This window comes from Contarinia nasturtii, unplaced genomic scaffold (assembly GCF_009176525.2).
Source record: "Contarinia nasturtii isolate CC-2019 unplaced genomic scaffold, AAFC_CNas_1.1 Cnas_scaffold_493, whole genome shotgun sequence".
Classification (NCBI taxonomy): Eukaryota; Metazoa; Arthropoda; class Insecta; order Diptera; family Cecidomyiidae; genus Contarinia; species Contarinia nasturtii.
Window position 1 is genome coordinate 258,369 of NW_022197846.1, and position 19,255 is coordinate 277,623.

The 19,255-nt window shown below is 32.6% G+C and overlaps 1 protein-coding gene across 4 annotated transcripts in view; it reads left to right on the forward strand.

Moving 5' to 3' along the window:
- The first annotated feature begins 3,069 nt into the window (after window positions 1–3,069).
- The window catches only part of LOC116339097 (protein gooseberry-neuro-like), a 25,617-nt gene continuing 9,431 nt past the window's right edge, over window positions 3,070–19,255 (forward strand). The window contains exons 1-4 of one of the 4 annotated variants that reach the window (XM_031764759.1): window positions 3,072–3,351; window positions 3,450–3,642; window positions 3,881–4,200; window positions 11,057–11,168. In XM_031764759.1, the coding sequence (XP_031620619.1) occupies window positions 3,964–4,200; window positions 11,057–11,168 (349 nt within the window). In that variant the 5' untranslated portion in view covers window positions 3,072–3,351; window positions 3,450–3,642; window positions 3,881–3,963. Of the gene's footprint in view, window positions 3,352–3,449; window positions 3,643–3,880; window positions 4,201–11,056; window positions 11,169–19,255 lie in introns of all 4 variants that reach the window. The other 3 variants (XM_031764760.1, XM_031764757.1, XM_031764758.1) reach the window with 3 other exon arrangements.

Below are 19,255 nucleotides of genomic sequence, written 5' to 3' on the forward strand. Positions count from 1 at the left end.
TGTAGGTCAGTTATATAGATTCCACAATTTATGTCAGTAAAATTCGTTACATTTTGTGCGAAATTACTCAACCCACGAGAATGATAAAATTATCGTACTCGACTGATGGTTTCGAGTATATTCATCAACAATTCAGATTATTTTTATAGTACCTATTATTTTCTCCGCATTTTTTCCATCGATGTATGCTGTTTTTCTTTGTTTTCAACATTTGGATTCATTTCAAATTTGAAGTTGTGAGATTAATAGATTCAATGTCATTTTTTAAAACCATTTTAAAATTGTGATTCTTCTTGACTCTCAATAAATGAGGATTAATCAATGAAAATACCACACAAATACAAAAAAGTGAAAAATGTTGTTTGCATGTATATTCTTAAAGATTTTGTGTTTAACTGCAAAAAATATTGTCAAAACGATACACATATACAAACTTTATTTAAAAATACAAAATATTGTAGCATATCCAAAAATACTACCATCAGATTTTGTGTGCATGAGTAAAATACGAAATAATAAACATAACACATAATTGGTGTTGTTGTTTGGCCCGTGCTATAAGGCGCTGGCATTCATTACAAATGGTGAAAATGAAAGGCGTGGTTTCAACGCAAGCAGCACAAACGCTATTTTCATTTTATTCGTGTGTAAATCAAACACTATAAAAATTCAACTACTCCAAATCTCCCTCTCTCTAACTCAGTCCCCTTTTCTCTCTCTCTCTCTCTCTCTCTTTCTCTTTGTATTTTTTTTTTTAAATTTTATTTATATGTATTCGTTATGTTTCTTTTCTTCACAGAATAACATATTGCTATACTAGGTTTGCTTTGCTGCTTCGACATTTTTCAATGAATGATTTCGACCATTTGTTCATCCTAAACATTTTGGATTGAAATTTTAGGTGTCGGTTGAACCATAAGCGAATGAATCAAATGATTCAAAATTGTATGAAAGCGCAACATTGATCATTTGATATTGATCGTGTTAGCACCATTCGACAGTCGAGTGAGTTTCTTTTTAAACATTTCTTTCGTTTTCAGTAACCACTATCAATCAGTTCTGTTCCTTGCTGTTGCAACAGAAAAAAAATCGTAGTCTACAAAAATAAAAAAATAGAAAAAACTCCTAATGAAACTGTGGGTTTTTTGTTATTCTAACAACATCTGACGATCGTTGAATTAGATAATTTGTTGTGTTTAACATAGCATATTGTCTTACAACATAACAAACCAGACTGTTTCGCGCCTCAAACTCTCACACTCTGTGTCTCTCCTCTTCTCTGTTTCTATCCTTTTCTCACCTTGTATGAAAACCGGCGATCAAAGGCAACATCGACAGATTGTTTCCGAAACTGAATCTAAGGGGCTCAAGCGAGGATAATAAATATAAATTACATTCGTTCAATTTCGGTTATCTCAAAAAAAAAAAATACGGAACACACTCACATTTTGGAAAGTAGATCCTTTCGAATGAAGAAAATAAAATTATTTGTGAAATAATTGATCGAACAGTGTGTGCAATGTTGTGGTTGAGAAAAGCAGCGTCAAAAAAAATTCGTTTGTTTATCTCGCCACATAATTTTACACATCTTAATAACATAATAATTAAATCTTCCGTCGTATTAGTTCACATATAATCAGCGCTAATTTTTTCAATTTGATCCCGTTGACCCCGTTACTGTTCAGATCTTTCCATCATCATCGTTCGATCGATCTGTATGCGAATCGCAAAGCATGATTAAAAACAATAATAAATATCGAAACACTGGTACATATTTCAATAGCCGTGGCTAAAAACAGTATATGCATGGTGGAAATATATATATAAATATATTGTTTTTATGTCTATTAGTGGTTTGGGATATATATTCGCACGTCCATTTCGGTTTTTTCATTTTTATTCCAATTTCATTTGTCCATACAACGGATTCAATTCAACAACGTGTACAGCTCAAATGAGCGACGGCAACAATGACGACAACGAGAACAACAACAACAAAAACAGCAACGCCAAACGAATAACAAAAAAAAAAAAGAGAAACATATCGGCTTTGTTGCTTTTGCTTATGAACGATTATATTTCTGTGTTCATTTTCAGTGTGTTTTGTTTCTTTTTCGCGCGCGCGTTATATATTCTTTGAATGATGCCGCTGTGGCTGCTGTTACTCATATCGCTCATACTTTTCTCTTGTTGTGCGTCTCATTCTATCGTTCGTCATCATCGTTACGAATATATATGTGTGCGTTCGATGTGCCATCTCTTTTCATCTATCTCCCTTATTTTTTCGGTTCACGCTTGGCCATAAATGTGTGTAGCGAATTTACAAATATACCAACAACAACAATAATAATACCATAACATTAGAGCAAAGAGTTCTTTTGACTATGCACTCTTGATTTAGTTTCGAATTTATCCGTCATCAACCATCATCCAAGTCGCGTGTGTGTATGAAATCGGCCGCCGCACTATTTTTTTTTACTCATTTTGCAGTCGCCGACATATATCTACATATATGAAATTTCATTGTGTTTCGGCTCTGGTGTGTTTTGTTGTGCTTCAGTTTTACAATATATCTCGTGGTTTGTTTTGGTTTTCGCGTTTTCGACGATTTTGGCGTTTTCGCACAAAACCGTGTACACCGTGGTATTCAGTCCAAGCTGATCATTCAGCCTGTTGTGTTATAATCTCCATCGATCGTTCGTTGTTTTCAACATGACAGTGCGTCGGTAACTTCGATTCAATCACAAAAGTCGGACCGGAATTCGTGACAAATCTCAATGAAAATCGATCGAAATAACAAAGTTTTCAATGACAAAAGTTTATTTTTTTCATTGCATTTCACTTGAATGCAACAAAATAATAAAAATAAATTTATGTGAACTCTGTTGAGCTTAATGAAAAATTAATCTAAACTTGGTTTAAGTGATCAAAAAAAAAAAAAAAAAAAAATAACAATTTAAAAGTATTAGTAAACATTAATTTTATATGAAAACAGACATTTTTATTTTCAATCGTTGGTTTTTGTGTTTCAGAAAAGAAAAGTTTTCAATTTTTGTGTATTCTTCAATCAATTCGCATCAAAACATCTTTACATCATCGGTTGACACTGTTTCTTCATCCAAATTTATGGAATATCACCGATTTATGGTGTCCAAATTGTGATCAAGTGAAGTTCTAGTTGACAATTTAAACGTTTTTTTTTGTTCATAAGTTAGGTGTGAAAGATACCTATAATTTCAAAATAAAAACCAAAAAATTGAACAGTGATAATCAAAAATCTAGCTATTGAAATGGATTTTTCTGGATCTAACTCAATAAATATGAAGCCGTTTATGGGATATCCATTTCAAGGTAAAAAAATACAAACGAAATGAGCTTAGCGTTGGATTGTCAATATAAAATTTAGTTTATAGTAGATCATAAATTAATGGGTTATTTGGAAAATAAAGCTTTATTTTAGGTGTTTGAACATTTAATCGACTTCTGGATGATAAACATTTGACACTCTGGGCAAATTTCGTAGAGATGACAATCGTAAAATCTTTATATTTTCAAAATATTATTTGGAGCGACATAATTAGAATGCAATAAAAGAAATGAAGGAGAACGATATTGCACCATAGATATATGGATCATCAATAAGTTAGCTTCAAGATATATATTTCATTTAATATTGTGCAGAGGTCATCGTGATAGTATGAAGTAAATTTGGTGCTTGCAGCAATAATCAGTCATCCACGCCTATTTTCACTGGTCACTCGATTATCGTGAATCAGATTTTGACGAAGAAATCGTAGATGGATTCGATTTAGCTTTTACACCAATTTTAACTAAAATTGCTTGAGATTGATTGATTAAAAAAAAAATGTTTTTTTTACAGGTCAGGGTCGTGTCAATCAGCTAGGAGGTGTTTTCATAAATGGTCGCCCGTTGCCAAATCATACGCGATTAAAAATCGTTGAAATGGCTGCTTCTGGAGTTCGGCCCTGTGTCATATCACGACAGCTTCGCGTATCTCATGGCTGTGTATCAAAAATTCTAAATCGATATCAAGAAACGGGATCGATTCGACCGGGTGTCATCGGTGGATCAAAGCCAAAGGTGGCTACGCCTGAAATCGAATCACGTATCGAAGATCTCAAGAAAATGAATCCAAACATATTCAGCAATGAAATTCGCGAAAAGTTAATTAAGGTGAGTGTGAGTGTCGTTTCATTGAGATTATGTACAATATCTATAAAAGAAAACTTGTGCAAAAGTTGAAGAAAAGGTTTATGCTAACTTGGAAAATGTGAATTGAAAAAAAAAACCATTATAATAAGAAATGGATTTGGAAAACTTCTCTTTGAAAATGAAATGAGCTCCAAAAATGCATAAATTTTTTCCTCACAATTGAGTTTTTGCAATTACAACGGTAAAATCAAACGAACATATCAAAATCGATTGGAATCATTGGTGCATGCCCATTGGTAAATATATGGAAAGATTAACTTCCGACTGCTATTCATCAAAATAAATTTTAGTTTATCTCTATAATTCACGGTCCAAGATATCGCAAACAATAATAACAAAAGAAAAAAAATGATGAAGAATCGTTCAAATAGTCAATGCAAATGCCATTCACACATATGGACCAAATGTTTTTTTTTATGTGTGTTTTATCGTCGAATGGCCAAAATCAGTTTCACAAGTATTTTTTTTCCCACCGATTTTGTTGGGCCCCGAATCAGTTCCAATGTAAAAACGTTTGTATTTGCATGTGATGGGAAAGAAATGGAATATCACACGATGCGTTTCGATTAATTTACAAGGAAAATAGTTATGTGTAAATAGCGTGAACGCGCGCCAAAGGAATCAAAAGAACAAATTTCCAAATTCGATCAATTGTAACCGAAATGCTATTCAATTGAATCGTTCGATGATCGTCGTTGTCGTCATCGTTGTTGTTCACATGAGTCTCACACATTGTGAAACCATGATGATGAACAACACATCACATATTCAAATTTCAAGCTTCATGAGTTTTGAGTCGTCGCTTCTTCTTCGGCCTTTTTTACCTTCTTCATCTTTTCCTTTTGTTCTTCGCCTACATTGTTTGTGCTGATATTTGTTATATGTTTATGGTATTCTTTGAGATATGCATAATATTCATGGTTTGAATTCTAGTTTGAATTCCAAATTTTGAATCCATTCAACTCATGAATGCACTGGCCACACATCTCCCAGGTATATGTTTACACGTTTTTCTTCGATATGAAAAGAAACCAAATTAGAAAATATATCTTTTTTTTGTGAAGAAACTGGGAGGAACAACAAAACGCAAAAAGCTGAACGCGTGAGATGAATGAAATCGATTCACATAATAAAACCGATCAGTTTGATATTAGTTTACGGTAGCTGCGTCGATACATTTTTGATTCGGTCTATATTTATCACTGAAAATAATAATATTTCATTTCTCACACACATATTTCACACCACCGACGGTTTCTCTCTCTCTCTCTTTGTTTTTTTTTTTTTCTCATTTAACTGTTATATGATTGAGAATTGGAGGACAAACCATTCTTGTGGCTTCAATATTTGACAGTTTTCAATTGATTTTTTTTTGTGATGATTCGTTGGTACTCATTTCACATATAGTACATTCGTACATTATTTTCGTCGGTTATACCGAGAAATTAAAATGCCAACGAAAAATCGGATTCATGGCGGATGGATGCGAGATAAATTGATGGGAGTCGATTGTGTAAAGAAAGAAAACTCACGCATCAATTGTTTTGTGATTAGGCCAATGTTTATACAATGGAAAATTAACCGAAATAAGTTTTCGATGAAGAAAACGTGATTTTATTCAACGATCAAATAGGTCGGGAGAATGGATTTAAATGCGAATTGTGAACAACAAGCTATAAACCAACCGAAATACTCAATTATAATCAAAGAAAAATTCTCACACTTTATTTAAAAAGAACTAACAAGAGACGAACTGTATTTTCTTGAGAATAAAATAGTTTGACTTTGAAGGATGCACTTCGTTTTCTCAATTTGAGTGAAAAATGTCCAACATTTACCCAACTTGGCTAAGAACTTTTCGGTTATGCATTTGAAGTTTGGATTTTGTTCAAGTTTCGTATACGGTTTCGCATACCATGTGTAATTTGTTATAAAGCATACAAACCACTTATATTTGTATGTGATTCATCTCAGCACGTGTTTATATGTTGTCTACAGTTTCTTGTTTTTTTTTTGTTTCTCTTATTTTCTTGTGTTGACACGGACTAATACAATATTTGTATCCTAAAGGCAAAAGTGGTTTTATAAATTTGATAAAACCTACAATTTTACTTTAGTCAAAGTTTGTTCATGCGACGAATAATTCAATTTTGTGCATTTTCATAGGGTAATTTCATTATTCGATGATTTTATATGGATGTATGAAATGATGAGAAAAGCGTTGGCAGAATTGCAAACTAAATAAAACCACAAAAGAAAAAAATATGCCAGCATTTCTGCAATCTATGCTGTGTATGACAGCAAGAATGTGTGATTTTCATAGTAGAATACAGCACACACACAGCGCGCGTTTTTGGTGTTCTGCTCTATTCGAAAACAATGTGGAAAACTAATGTATCGCTTTAGCCACACATAGACATATTTCGGCCTGATGCTAGATGCTGTTTGCTTTGCAATAGTACATGTATTCAAGGCGAATGATACGGTTAGTCCATCAATAGATTGATCAAGCGAAGCGAGAATAGAGAAAGAGCATGTGGAAATTAGGTACGCATGAAAATGCACAGCTCCAGGTGATAATTTTTTTCGTTTTTCAAATGCATGCTGTCGAAGCTTTATTTTTGGCGTTGGCTTTGCCGTTTGATGCTATAAAGAATTCATTTTTTTTTGAAGGTAGATATGAATGTTGTTTGGTCGCCATTGCGAACAAATAAATTGAAATGTTGAGCCGCAGCAACAGCAACAGCAGCTTTCATTTTAAATGGAAACTATCATTGTCGTCATCATCATCATTCAGGGGAGTGAAAATGTATTATGAATCTTTCCTCTCTCTATCATTCTCTGACATTTTGAATTTTTCGCATCCTGATTGAGTTTTGAATGTCGTTAATATATACAATTTAGATACTGAATATGGAAATACAACCACACTACCATCAATCCAATCCGAGGATTTTAGATGAGTAATGACGACGTCGTGAATGAATATAACCAGACAACAGAGGAAAATGAATAAAATAAAAATGGATGGCGTTCAACATGCCATTACTAGTGTTTTGGTGGTGTTTGTGCACATGCATTGGCTTTGCATTTCATATTACCATTTATTTTGTGTATTCAACTACCTTCTCTATCTATTTTTCCTTGTGACTCGGCTTTTTATCGTTCATTTCGATTTGCTTTAATTCGTCATACATGCCAAACCATTTCAATTGTCGACGACTTCTAACGAAAATGAGGACACACAACGGCAAACTGATTTCTGTTCCCTTTTGTCATGTCAATTTATGAATTCAATTCATACTTTTATTTTATTTTTTTCTCATCTCTTTGTGTTTCCTATTCAATTTATCATTCGGAACCAAACGTTATTGTTTCTAGCTGCTTTTTTTCCGGCTTACACATACTGCAATATACAAACAGAGGCACATACAAAGCGGTATTGGCAAGAGTAACACCCGTTTTTACATACCCTTGATTTTCAGTAGTCTTGACGATTTCAACACAAAAAAAAAATAAGCTAAACAAGGGAGATCGAATTCAATGTTCTAGTAAATTTTACGCATTCGAATTTGCGTGAAACATACATAAGTGTGTATGAGCTTTGTAAATGGTCTTCAATGGCAAAATGGCTGAAATTCATTTTATCATGATATTTTATTCATACATATTTTATGGAAAACTAGATCACATTCAATGTTTAATATTTAGTCAGATAAACGCAACAAATTCAAATAAACAGCATTTCTGGCATTTGACTAAAAAAAGAAACTTCGAATTCTTAAAAAATTGTTTGATGGCAATATTTGTAATTCCTTTGTCCGGCACATTTATCAAGTAAATAACATATTCTGAAAAAGGTCTAAATAAATGTCAAATATATTTTAACTATTTGGCAATGGCGTATAAATTTATCCGAATTGCAATTTCCAATGTCACATTTAATTATATTCGACTATTTATAAAATGGTGATGGTTTTCTCAGCAATTGTGTAGTTTTACATTTTATGTAAACAATTTCAAAGTATGGCGTTGAGAAAATATCGAGAAATTTCTCATGGAAAAACTTGTGTAATTAACCAATAGCTGGCATTGAAACAGTTGCAAACATGTAAAAATTAACTTGATCATACTGAAAAGCATTATCTAAATGACACTGAGGCAAGAGTGACTTTCAGTGAAGAAATAATTAGATTGCAGGCAAATCGACTTTCAAATATTTTTTCGATTTAAATCGAAATCCATGATGTGCAGAATTTTGTTTTACGCCTGAAAAATCGAGATAAAATTGATGAAATCACCTTTTGTAAAATGAAACCGCCCAATCTTGTCACATCCTTTGAAATCAAGCCGATGCAATTCATTTCCTTGCAACAAAAGATAATTAAAAATAAAGCGGGTAGCCAGTGAATAGACAAAAGAGAGATGGTGTGAATGAAAAAAAAACCCATAAAGGGAATTAGTAGTCAATAATTTTTGGAATGTTATCGGCTACGGGATGAAAGAAACCAATTTCCAAGAATCATTTTCATTCAAATTCCGGAAATGCGTCAGCAAAGCCAAAATGAAAACATTTCGATCCTTGAAGTGAACCTAATTAATTTTTAGCTATCACATACTGAGGCGGGATACAAAAAAAATCATTATCATCCGTAGATTCTACGGTAGCAATAATAAATTAATAGTTTGAATGCCACTAGTCGACAGCAACTTTAAATTTCTTATGAAACTTGACTCTGAAAACCGTTATGACTGATTTTCTTTTTAATTTAATGCAATCAATTTTGACATTCGTTCAAAAAAAATGTCCAAATTATATTTAAACAATATTGTAATGTTAACCAAAGAAATGACAAAATAGTTACAAGTGTTCGTACAATTTTGCAACAAAGTTGCAACATATCAAATTTGTACTCAAGGGCAAGACAAATTAAAAGACTCACAGCTCAACTGAAAAAAGCACAACAAAAATTAAACGGCTGAATTCAATGTCATTTGTAAAAAAAAAAAACTTTTTTTTGCGCTATTTCTGTGAGATTTCATTAGAGTTCATGAAAAAACTAAAATGAAACAAAAAAAACCTGCACTAAACAGTTATCTCAATATTTCATTTTATGGTTTGGTATAAAAGGGCGAGTTCTTTTTAACAAAAAAAAATTATATACTACGTTTCATCGATATCGATATCGCTAATGTATTCTTTTGCATACCCTACTCCTTCTGATTCTGTTTTATTTTCAATTCTCATTTTCAATCACATTTTATTTAATGAATTAGATAACAAACCGCTGACTCATTCGTAACAAATTAAAAGTGATGCACATAAAGAATTGAAATGGAAAAGAAGTTAAAGTGAAATCGAAAGATAGAGGAGAGAAGAAAAAAAATGTACACGGGTAGCGTCAAATGAAACGTCCTTAAATAGAATCTACTTAAGATCGACAGTCAATCATTCAAATTCATTCACACATCGGTTCTATGCATTGTTTGCTTCCTTCGTGTGTTTTAATCATGACTGTTTTTTTTTCTTCGTTCACGTTTTTATATTGTTCGTGGTTTGTTTGTTTGCGTAAATAGTTTTTGCTGGACGTATGCGCTTTTTTCGTGGTTCTTCTCTCTTCATGCACTGAAGCGTAGTTTGATTGTTGGGTCATTTTTTTCTCTCGTCATTTTCGATTTGGGTTAGTCGACGCGCCATCACACTCCCGTCTACTTGCGTATATGTTGCTACTTCTTTTTTTTAGATCCATTTTGAATTGAATTTCATGCATGCTATCGTTTTCATTAGATTTTCGCTATTCATATACCAATCATTTTCATTCATGAATATATATGCTGTCCGTCGTCCCATTGAAAACTTTATGTGTGAGTGTTTGATCGTCATCGATTATATGAAAGTGCTGCCGGAGCATGTGTACGCCAGACGCGAATGCATTTAGTTAAATGAAGAGAAAGAAAAAAAAATGATTCTGAATGAAATATTTCGATGCAACCGGCAGCAATGCATCGGAATGTGATGAGCACAATGACGCACAATTTTCATCAAGGAGCACGTAATAAAGCAACAATTAGTTGAAAATGATTGTTCGATTGTTTGTGGTTTGTTGTGATGTTCTTTTTTCTGATGATTCATTTTCAAAAAATAGTCGTAATTGCTACTGGAATATAATTAAAAAAAAGAAGTTGCTATTCATAATATCGGTACGTGACACATGAAAACTCAATATATTTTATATATATCGAGCACGACTGATCCAAACATTCCATTTTAATATATTTTACGACAAAACAACACACACACAAAACCAAAGTGTTGATTGCATGCATACACAAAATAGATATTCCTTCTTATTATTCACGGTTAAAAAATAATAATAATGAAATCGAAACGATACACCAAAAATGCATTCAATATGTACACAGTAGCCGAACGCTTTTCAAAACCAATCGAGCAAATGGTCGACCCTCTCTCTCTCTTCGCACGTTCCGCATAGAATTCAAATTAATTTCAACGCGAAGTGGAATTTTGCCCGAAACCATTTTATATAAATATCCTTCTCAAAAGGATAATAATAGTCTGCTCATAACAAAGACAGACAAATTGGCTTTTTCGTTCGTGCATTTTTTTTGTTTCGGTTTTCATATGCCCATTCGTTTCATTCCAATACAGTGAATGAGGAGAAATTACCTAAATACCGCCATTTACGTTCCATGCCAATCGATAGCGATGTGTGAGATAGGCGACTACAAGCGTCGTGGTGTTAAAAACAACAATCTTCAAAACAAATTATTAAATGCGCTAATTTGATAATAATCGTTACAGGAAGGTGTTACGGATCCGCCAAGCGTGTCATCAATAAATCGACTATTGCGTGGCTCTGATCGACGTGACGATGACGGAAGGAAGGATTATAGCATCCATGGCATATTGGGCGGTAAGTTTTTCATTCACTTTTGTGGTTTTCGTTTTTATTTTATTATTTTGCTTGATATTTTTCCGTATATTGATAGAAGTAAGTAATAAATATAATAAGAAGAATGTTTGGAAAATGTCAAATCCCATTTCATTTGATCGGATTTTGCTATTGTCTATGGTCCTTTTTCCAACACCAATTTAATTGGATGAACATTTCAGAGCTTGATTTACAGACAATCATATCATTGTCAAGAGAATGCGGTGAATTAAATGATTCACTGGGAAGCGAATGCGGTGAAAGCGAAATGTTAAGAAATAGAGGGTGGCATTTTGATAGAACAAGAGAACCCTGGTTAACCCTGGTGAACGTGTGTTGGTGCTTGCATAAAGATTCCTTTTCGTTACTCCTACACTTTAGACTGGAAGTTCGATGACAATAAACAAAATAGTGCAAAAAGTTAGAACGTGAATAAACGACCCATATAATCAAAGGTCGGCATTTAAATCGATGTATTGTGAAACATTGTGAAGGACAAATTAAATCCGCCCGCTCTTCTTTTCACCCGTAGTCTTTCTTTTTTTTCATTCCTCTTGATTCTTGAAAGCAAACGCGCGACCAACAGAGGAAACAGGAATTTGAAAAGACATTCGAAAAAAAAAACCAAAGAACCTAAACCGGAAATATTATTGAACTTAATATTGTTACGGAATTCTGCACACAATGGAATGGGAACGTGTTGGCCTTTTTCTTTTCTTTTTTTTTATCTCGAACGTTAAAGACAAGTAGTTTGACGAAAAGGCGTTGAAGTGAATAGGTACAACAGTTTAAAGTTGACATGAATGCGATGAAAAAAGACCACCGCCAAATCTAGAACACACATTTTGAATTTGCTAGTATTGAGCAGAAAAATGTGGAACTTTAATAAAATTGAAATAAATATTCATCAGAATTTTTTATGATTTTCTCCTTTCATTCACGGAAAATGACAGATTTAATGTATTTGTGATGTTTGCTGCTTTTTTTTGTACAGTCCGATTCAGAAAGAATGTACTATAAGTCCATTGATAAATAAAAATTGTATTACGTAGTACTGTGGTGTCCTTGGTATGTGCAACAACCGCATGTAAACATCAAAGGATTCCAGTGAGGAGTTGATCGTTTGTGGCTTGTGTGCTTTTTTGCTGTCGCAAACGAAAGAATAACAAACGTTTCAAATATTGCAATTGCAATACAGTTTGTTTACTCCAGTGTGTATAAATTCATTTTGAATACCCGATTGCATATCGTACATAGCAGACAGATGCATATGAATGAAAAACAATGAACAAGTGCAGAATGATGCAAAATAACAAAAACACAACTACAATTGCATTTCATTGAAGTGTCAATATAATAGGTAGTTGACACAAAACAAACAAAAGCATCAATGTACCGATGGCATGCATCGGTGTTTAGAATAAATAAAAAAAAAACAAACAAAAACAAAACGACTATGTAAACAAACAAAAGAGCATCCTTGATATTCAGTGCTCGTGTTCGGTGTCCTTCGATAGCTTCCCGTGTCATTTTCATTCACAGAAATATTGTTCTGTTTTTGCAATTCACATGAAAACAATGGAAGGAGTAATTCAAAGTTAAAACTGGGGGCAAACAAAAAACCAACTTCAATTTCACTCTATTTGTATTTGACTCAATGAAGAAATTCAGAATAATTTTTTTTCACTTTGTTTGACTTTGATCGTTATCGTCCGAGAAATTACAAGCAAATAGTATTTGCTTGCTATATACAATATCTCGTTTTTGTAAAACATTTAATACGCGACTCAATTCGTTGCTTATAATAAGATGAATACCAAATCCCATTAAAAAGGGATGAATTTAAATAACATTCCAACGCTGATTAAATCTTTTCGCCAACAAACGTACAAATAATTGTGTGAAAGGAATTCGATTGTGAATATTTTGATTGAGGGTGTTTAAATTGAAACGGAAAATGACAGGAAATTACAATGGGATATTGTACGTTATCACCAAGACGATGATATTTTATGTGAAAATAAATAGCAATCGCCCTTTTGATAAATTTAAATCACTCTTTCTGTGAACCAATTTCCAGATTTTATTTTGGTATATCTGATGATTTATGTAAATAAATAACATCGAACATAGAAGCCGATTGTGCACATCCGAATAAATTTCATTGCATTTGATTTGCCAATTTTTTTTTGGTGTCGCAAACACACCTCGAAGATATTTTCTCGCATTTTTGATATGTTGCTCTTTGTACACACAAAATCATTTACCACCAACTTTGCCACCACAAAAACATTAAAAAAAAAAAATCCAATTGATTTTTAATGGGTTCTAATATGTAGATTTACGTGAACAAAATTTTTTGATATTTAAATCCATATATAAACCTTTTTTTTCTATATATATGTGATGAATATATCCGTGCTTTAGTTGGCCGTCGGCACGTTTGAATTCTTCGTTCGACACAAGTCGTATATCTATCTATCTTTGAATGTGTAAGAAGGGAAAACACCATCCATACGTTCTCTTGCACACAAAATATTTACAAAAAAAAAAAAAGAATGGGAAAAGGCAACCAAAAAAAAAGGAATCACATCGCACAAAGTGAGAACGAAGGAGAGAAGAGAACAATTGTGATTCTTTTGAACTTGGCCGACAATTTAAATACATCACGTCAAAAAAACACTAACCAATATTGAACATATTTATTCACGTTTATTGTGTGTGTCAGTGCCAGTGCCTTTGCCCACAACCCAAAGGTTATAGTCAGTTTCTTTTCTTTTTTTTTCTTTTTTGCTTACGTTCTTCAGCATTGTTGTTATTTTTTTCTCTTTCTCTCTTATATTTTATACTCTTATGCACTTCATATTTTTCATAAATAACAACAGGATTACATTCGAACACACATAACAATTTAGATGGATTGATGCCCAGTTCATATGCGCAAATTGCGAATATCTGTGCCCTGCAATCGTCGTCGTACGGCATTCGCATTCGTATATGATTTCAATCTTATTTTCCACTTTGCCTTTTTCATCAATACCATTGAATTAACGTGTGTGATTTTGGTGAATATTAATAAGGAATGCGTTCACGCGTCAACACATAACCAGTACAAGTGAAGAGCACTGTCCTCGGCGGTAAAATGTTCATCAATTACCGGTGAAGAAAAAAAAACACCATCGTCTTATCGACACAATCTAGATAGAATTTTACAGAAGGTACTCGTGTTTCGCATTCGAAAACTTAACAAAAAATGCCATTCATGTGAAACAAAAATTCGAATTAATAATTTTTTCAAAATAAAAAAAAAATGATTTTCTTGTATCAAATAATTACAGTGAAAGTTTTTACATTTTTGCAATCAACGAAACAAAACCGGACTCAGGAAGGGTCAGTTAAACAAATTTGGATGGTCATAAATTTCAAAACTAATTGATCGGTATAAAAAGGGCCACTTGCGTTGGGCTATTTTGGGACCTTATTATCAAACCTAGAGGGAGACACAAACGATTAAACCATGATTCCAATATATAAACACTAATCCTACTATTCCACCAATCCGTCATTTCATTGTCAAATATTATGTCACATTTCAATAATTGAAATGATTTTTTTCATCAATAAAATTTTGAGAAAGTGTATCTATTGTTTTGTAAAGAAGCCATAAGAAAACCATAGATTTATTGCCCAAAACGATAAAAAATAAAATTCACATATAGTTGGCGCTGCATTCTATGCAAACTTGTTTTCCGTTGCAACGGACTAAGTGGAAAGTATACGCTTATTACATAGAATGTGGCGCCAACTATATGTGAATTTTATTTTTTATCATTTTAGGCAGTAATCTTATCGCTTCTTTATATTCGACTTTTAAACTAAAAAATATTTCAAAAAAGAACAAATTACTATCTCAAGAAAAGCTTTGATCAAATTCTGTACTATCGATTACAAAAACATTGAATCTAACCCATTTTCGCTATTCCATACATGGCATTAGTGAATCCATGTGAATCTAGCTACTGAATTGTCTATTCCACTTTAATTTCTCGAATTTGTACACTTAAAGTCTAATCATATTCCACGTGTCTACCCCTAGTATCAAACATATGAATCGTTGCGGCTAAAGAGTAGCTCTTATTTTTCTCCAAATAATACTGCAACATGAAGTTTTTTTCACACGATTTATTACAACAAATAAACTATTCATAAAAAAACTTTATGTTGCAGTATTATTTGGAGAAAAATAAGAGCTACTCTTTCGCCGCAACGATTCATATATGGTCTGAAAATCTGAATTTTTTATATTAATAAAAAATTTTAATTCTTCTCGAAATGATTGTAAAATAATATTAAAATATTGCCTTACGGCATTATAATTTTTAAAAATGAAAACACTCACTTATGAGTCAAGAGTTCTTAGATGGTAATTTTAAGTTTTAAGCTTTTAAAAAGCGATAAGTAACTCGCTCTGCCCATTTTAAATAATATACGACTCCATTGAAATCTACAATTTCATTACTCGTAAGTACGAGTTCTTTGCGGTTTGCACATTGATTCGGTGATGCCAAATGTCTAATCGAATTGTGGTTGCAACGATAAACCACAATATGTATCGATAATGTGGTCTATCTAAATTAGTGTTAAATTGTAATCATTATGTTTGATTGAATCCGGCACATGCCAGACATTTAATCATTTCCAACCAAACGTAGTGCCTTTTCTACAGGCGCGCATATTGAAGGTGTTTTGATACCGGGCGTGCTGGAATGAAATATATACATTTCGAAAGAAGAAGAAGAAAAACATAAGATGTATAATACAGCTGTATACTTATTAAAAGGTTATCTATCGCAAACAAAATTTTGATACTCTATGGTTCCGCATATTTTTTTATAATTTGGTGCTTTTCAGGGACGCTAACCAGTGGTAAGCAGTGATGCTATTGCTTTTAGCTATTTAGTTTTGATACACATGTTTCAACATTATTCAAAGTAATGAAGATAGGTATTGGAGAGTGAAAATTCGTCTTAAATAAATATATGTATATGAATGGAATGAATGAAGCCATTTTATTCTAATTTATGCATGATCAGGTTCTTTGTTTAACAGTAGCTACATTTTCAATTTATTTATAGAAATAGCATTTGATGAAATCGTTAACATGATATGAATAAAAACATATACAGTAGGAGTATTAGCAATTCTTCAATCGATGTTATTGAATCAGTGCCAAAATGGTAAATACATGTGAAATTATAGAAAAATTTAATACCACACCTGAAATATACTTTCATTCATAAAAACATTTACCATAAAAAGGCACGCCTCGTTTACTGCTACTCCATTATAACATAAAATATCTAACCAAAATGTCGTTATCGTTCATTTGTTACGATATGCGATTGACTTGTTTAGCGCTTTATGTCCTGTTCAAAATTTATCGACAGAATGAGCAAATGAAACACATCACCATAAAAAAATGAGTATTGAAACCGCACAATATTACATTTATAAGCTTGCATGACATTTTACATCACCGTTTGGTTTCATTAAATGGCAATATTCACCTCAGCATGTGACAACCTGTTTATAGCTTACTTGAAGCTTAAATTTACATTGGACTGGAAAATTTGCGTGAATTGAAAATTCAAAAATGGAAAATGATATATGCACGGAAATGCTTTTCAATTTAATAAAATGTAATGAAATGATCGGTCATGCTATTGAATGTCCTACAGAATTACTATGTTCACAAAATACCATTCCAGTTTCCAAATGAAATTTATGAAAAGTGATAAGTGTTCAACTAATTTTTCAAGTTTATGCATAAAATAAAGAAAATATTCGTTTTTTTTCATGTGCCAAAAAGTGATTAACATTCAGTCAAATGTGAATGAATTCATTCGACTCATAGTGGCCAAATTTATTTGCTTTCCATACAAATTTTCAAATCTGGACAACTGGTTGATTTGGGACGCGAAGTTATCGAAAACCAAAGTTAACTGCAATTGTTTTTTTGGATGGGTCGATGTAAAATTTCAAAAAAATATATATATTTCATATTTAGGCAGTCAAAAAGATGTCAAAATAGATGTTACTTGAAATATTCGAAATTTATCACTTTTAAGTCTTTCTTGTCAAATATCAAGTCTCTTTTGACATAACTTATGTAGTCATAATTGCACTTTTAAAACTTGTTTTCATTATAACATTATGCTGTCAACATTTGTCCATTGTTTTTATTAAATTAATGAAATTCTTGTGTTTAATGAATGTGAAATTGATTTTGGCTACTGCGGGCTACTGTATTTTTTCAATTTCAATTGGTAAATCATGTGATAATTGAATTTAAAAAAATTAACAGAATTTTCCGTGTAAAAGTTCGCTGCTTTAAAATTAAACGAAGAAATATGTAAAAATATCCGTAACAATTAAATCAACAGAGAAGAGTTAATCAATTTAAAATTCATCATTCAATAAAGTCTCAGTGGCTTAATACCAGTTTCGGATTCATGCGATAAAAAGCGCCACAAAAGATGGAGAAATAAACGAAAACAATATATTAACAAATTTATAAACGCTAGAAGCTTTCATTGGTTCGACGATAATCAGATATGGTATTTCGTTTTTGTCGTTTCTTGTGTTTACATTGCACATAAACACTCCGCATCAAAAAATTTACAGTTAATTTGAAAGTGGACCATAGCCAAAAACTAAATTGAAATTTATAACAGCTGCATATGCATGTGGTTGAATTGAGATGGTAAAGTTTCGGTTTTATGACGACATTCACGACATTATTAAAGTGTTTGGAGTCGGAAGAAAATCACAATTTTTTTTTTAAATTAGAAAATTAATATCCGTTTAGACGGGGAACAAAGCATATCGGAAAAGGCGATGCCGAAGCGTGAGTACATTTGTACTAGAAGCGTATCGTCGATAATATTTTCATGAAATGTTGATGAGAAATCTGTTCAAAATTTATGCTTCAAATACAGAGTCACACAGTGTATGGGAGGCGCCTAAAGCCACACAGAAACACAAACGCATTGCGCTTGATACAGGAGAAGAAAAAAAAACATTTATGTACGAGCAAACGCAATTTATAGATTAATTTTTAACTAGCAATTGAAACCGAAGAGAGTCTGGTGTTTATGTGGCTGTAATATGTGGAATTTTTAATGACATATTTGTATTTGAAAGTCGGTTTCATGCAAACACAAATCACTGTAAAAATGTGTGGCCGCCTTATCAGGTGGTAGCGGCAAAGAAAATTAAAAGAAAATGCTCAAGAAAAGTCTATTTATTTTCGAAAAAAGTGAATGGTGAGAAACTAGCGTGACGATCGACAATTTTATTTTCATTTTTTATTATTATTTTAAGGCATACTCTCATATCTCTTTCTTCTTCGCACCAAAAACCAATCAGTCGTTTCGAAACGTGCAATATGCTATGATGGTGGTGACATATGCGTTCATATAGCCGTTAACCATATCGAAAATTAATAGACGATGACGTCGATGAGTACGACAACGATAACGATAGACCTGAGAATCGCCTCGGGTGCGATGACTATTTGTAGCATGATTTTCGCTTTGATTTGGTGTGAAAAATTGGATTGAAAGGCAAAAAATGCAACGGCATCCAAACAAACGCTTCAAAAAAGGAAAACAAACTTGCGCTTTACACATATACATGGGCATTATTCTGTGATAATATCAAATTTCCATCAAACGTTATATGAGCTATAGAATACTGTGGAAAGAAGGTTACTGGATGACGAGGAACGCACACAAAGTGGTGGTGCAACCTGTTCCATAAAATGAAAAGTCATCATTAGATCATTCATTCACTCGACCATGTATAAAATACATAAATTTCCACATTGAAATGTGAAGCGAATTCATCCAACAGCATTACAGTATGTGTATCGACCTGAAAATGGTCAATTGCAGCATCAAAAAGATCAAGTCGGTTGAGAGAATGTTGAAGCAAAAGACCAGAGATCATAAGAGAGAGAGAGAGAGAGAGAGAGAGAGAGAGAGAGAGAGAGAGAGAGAGAGAGAGAG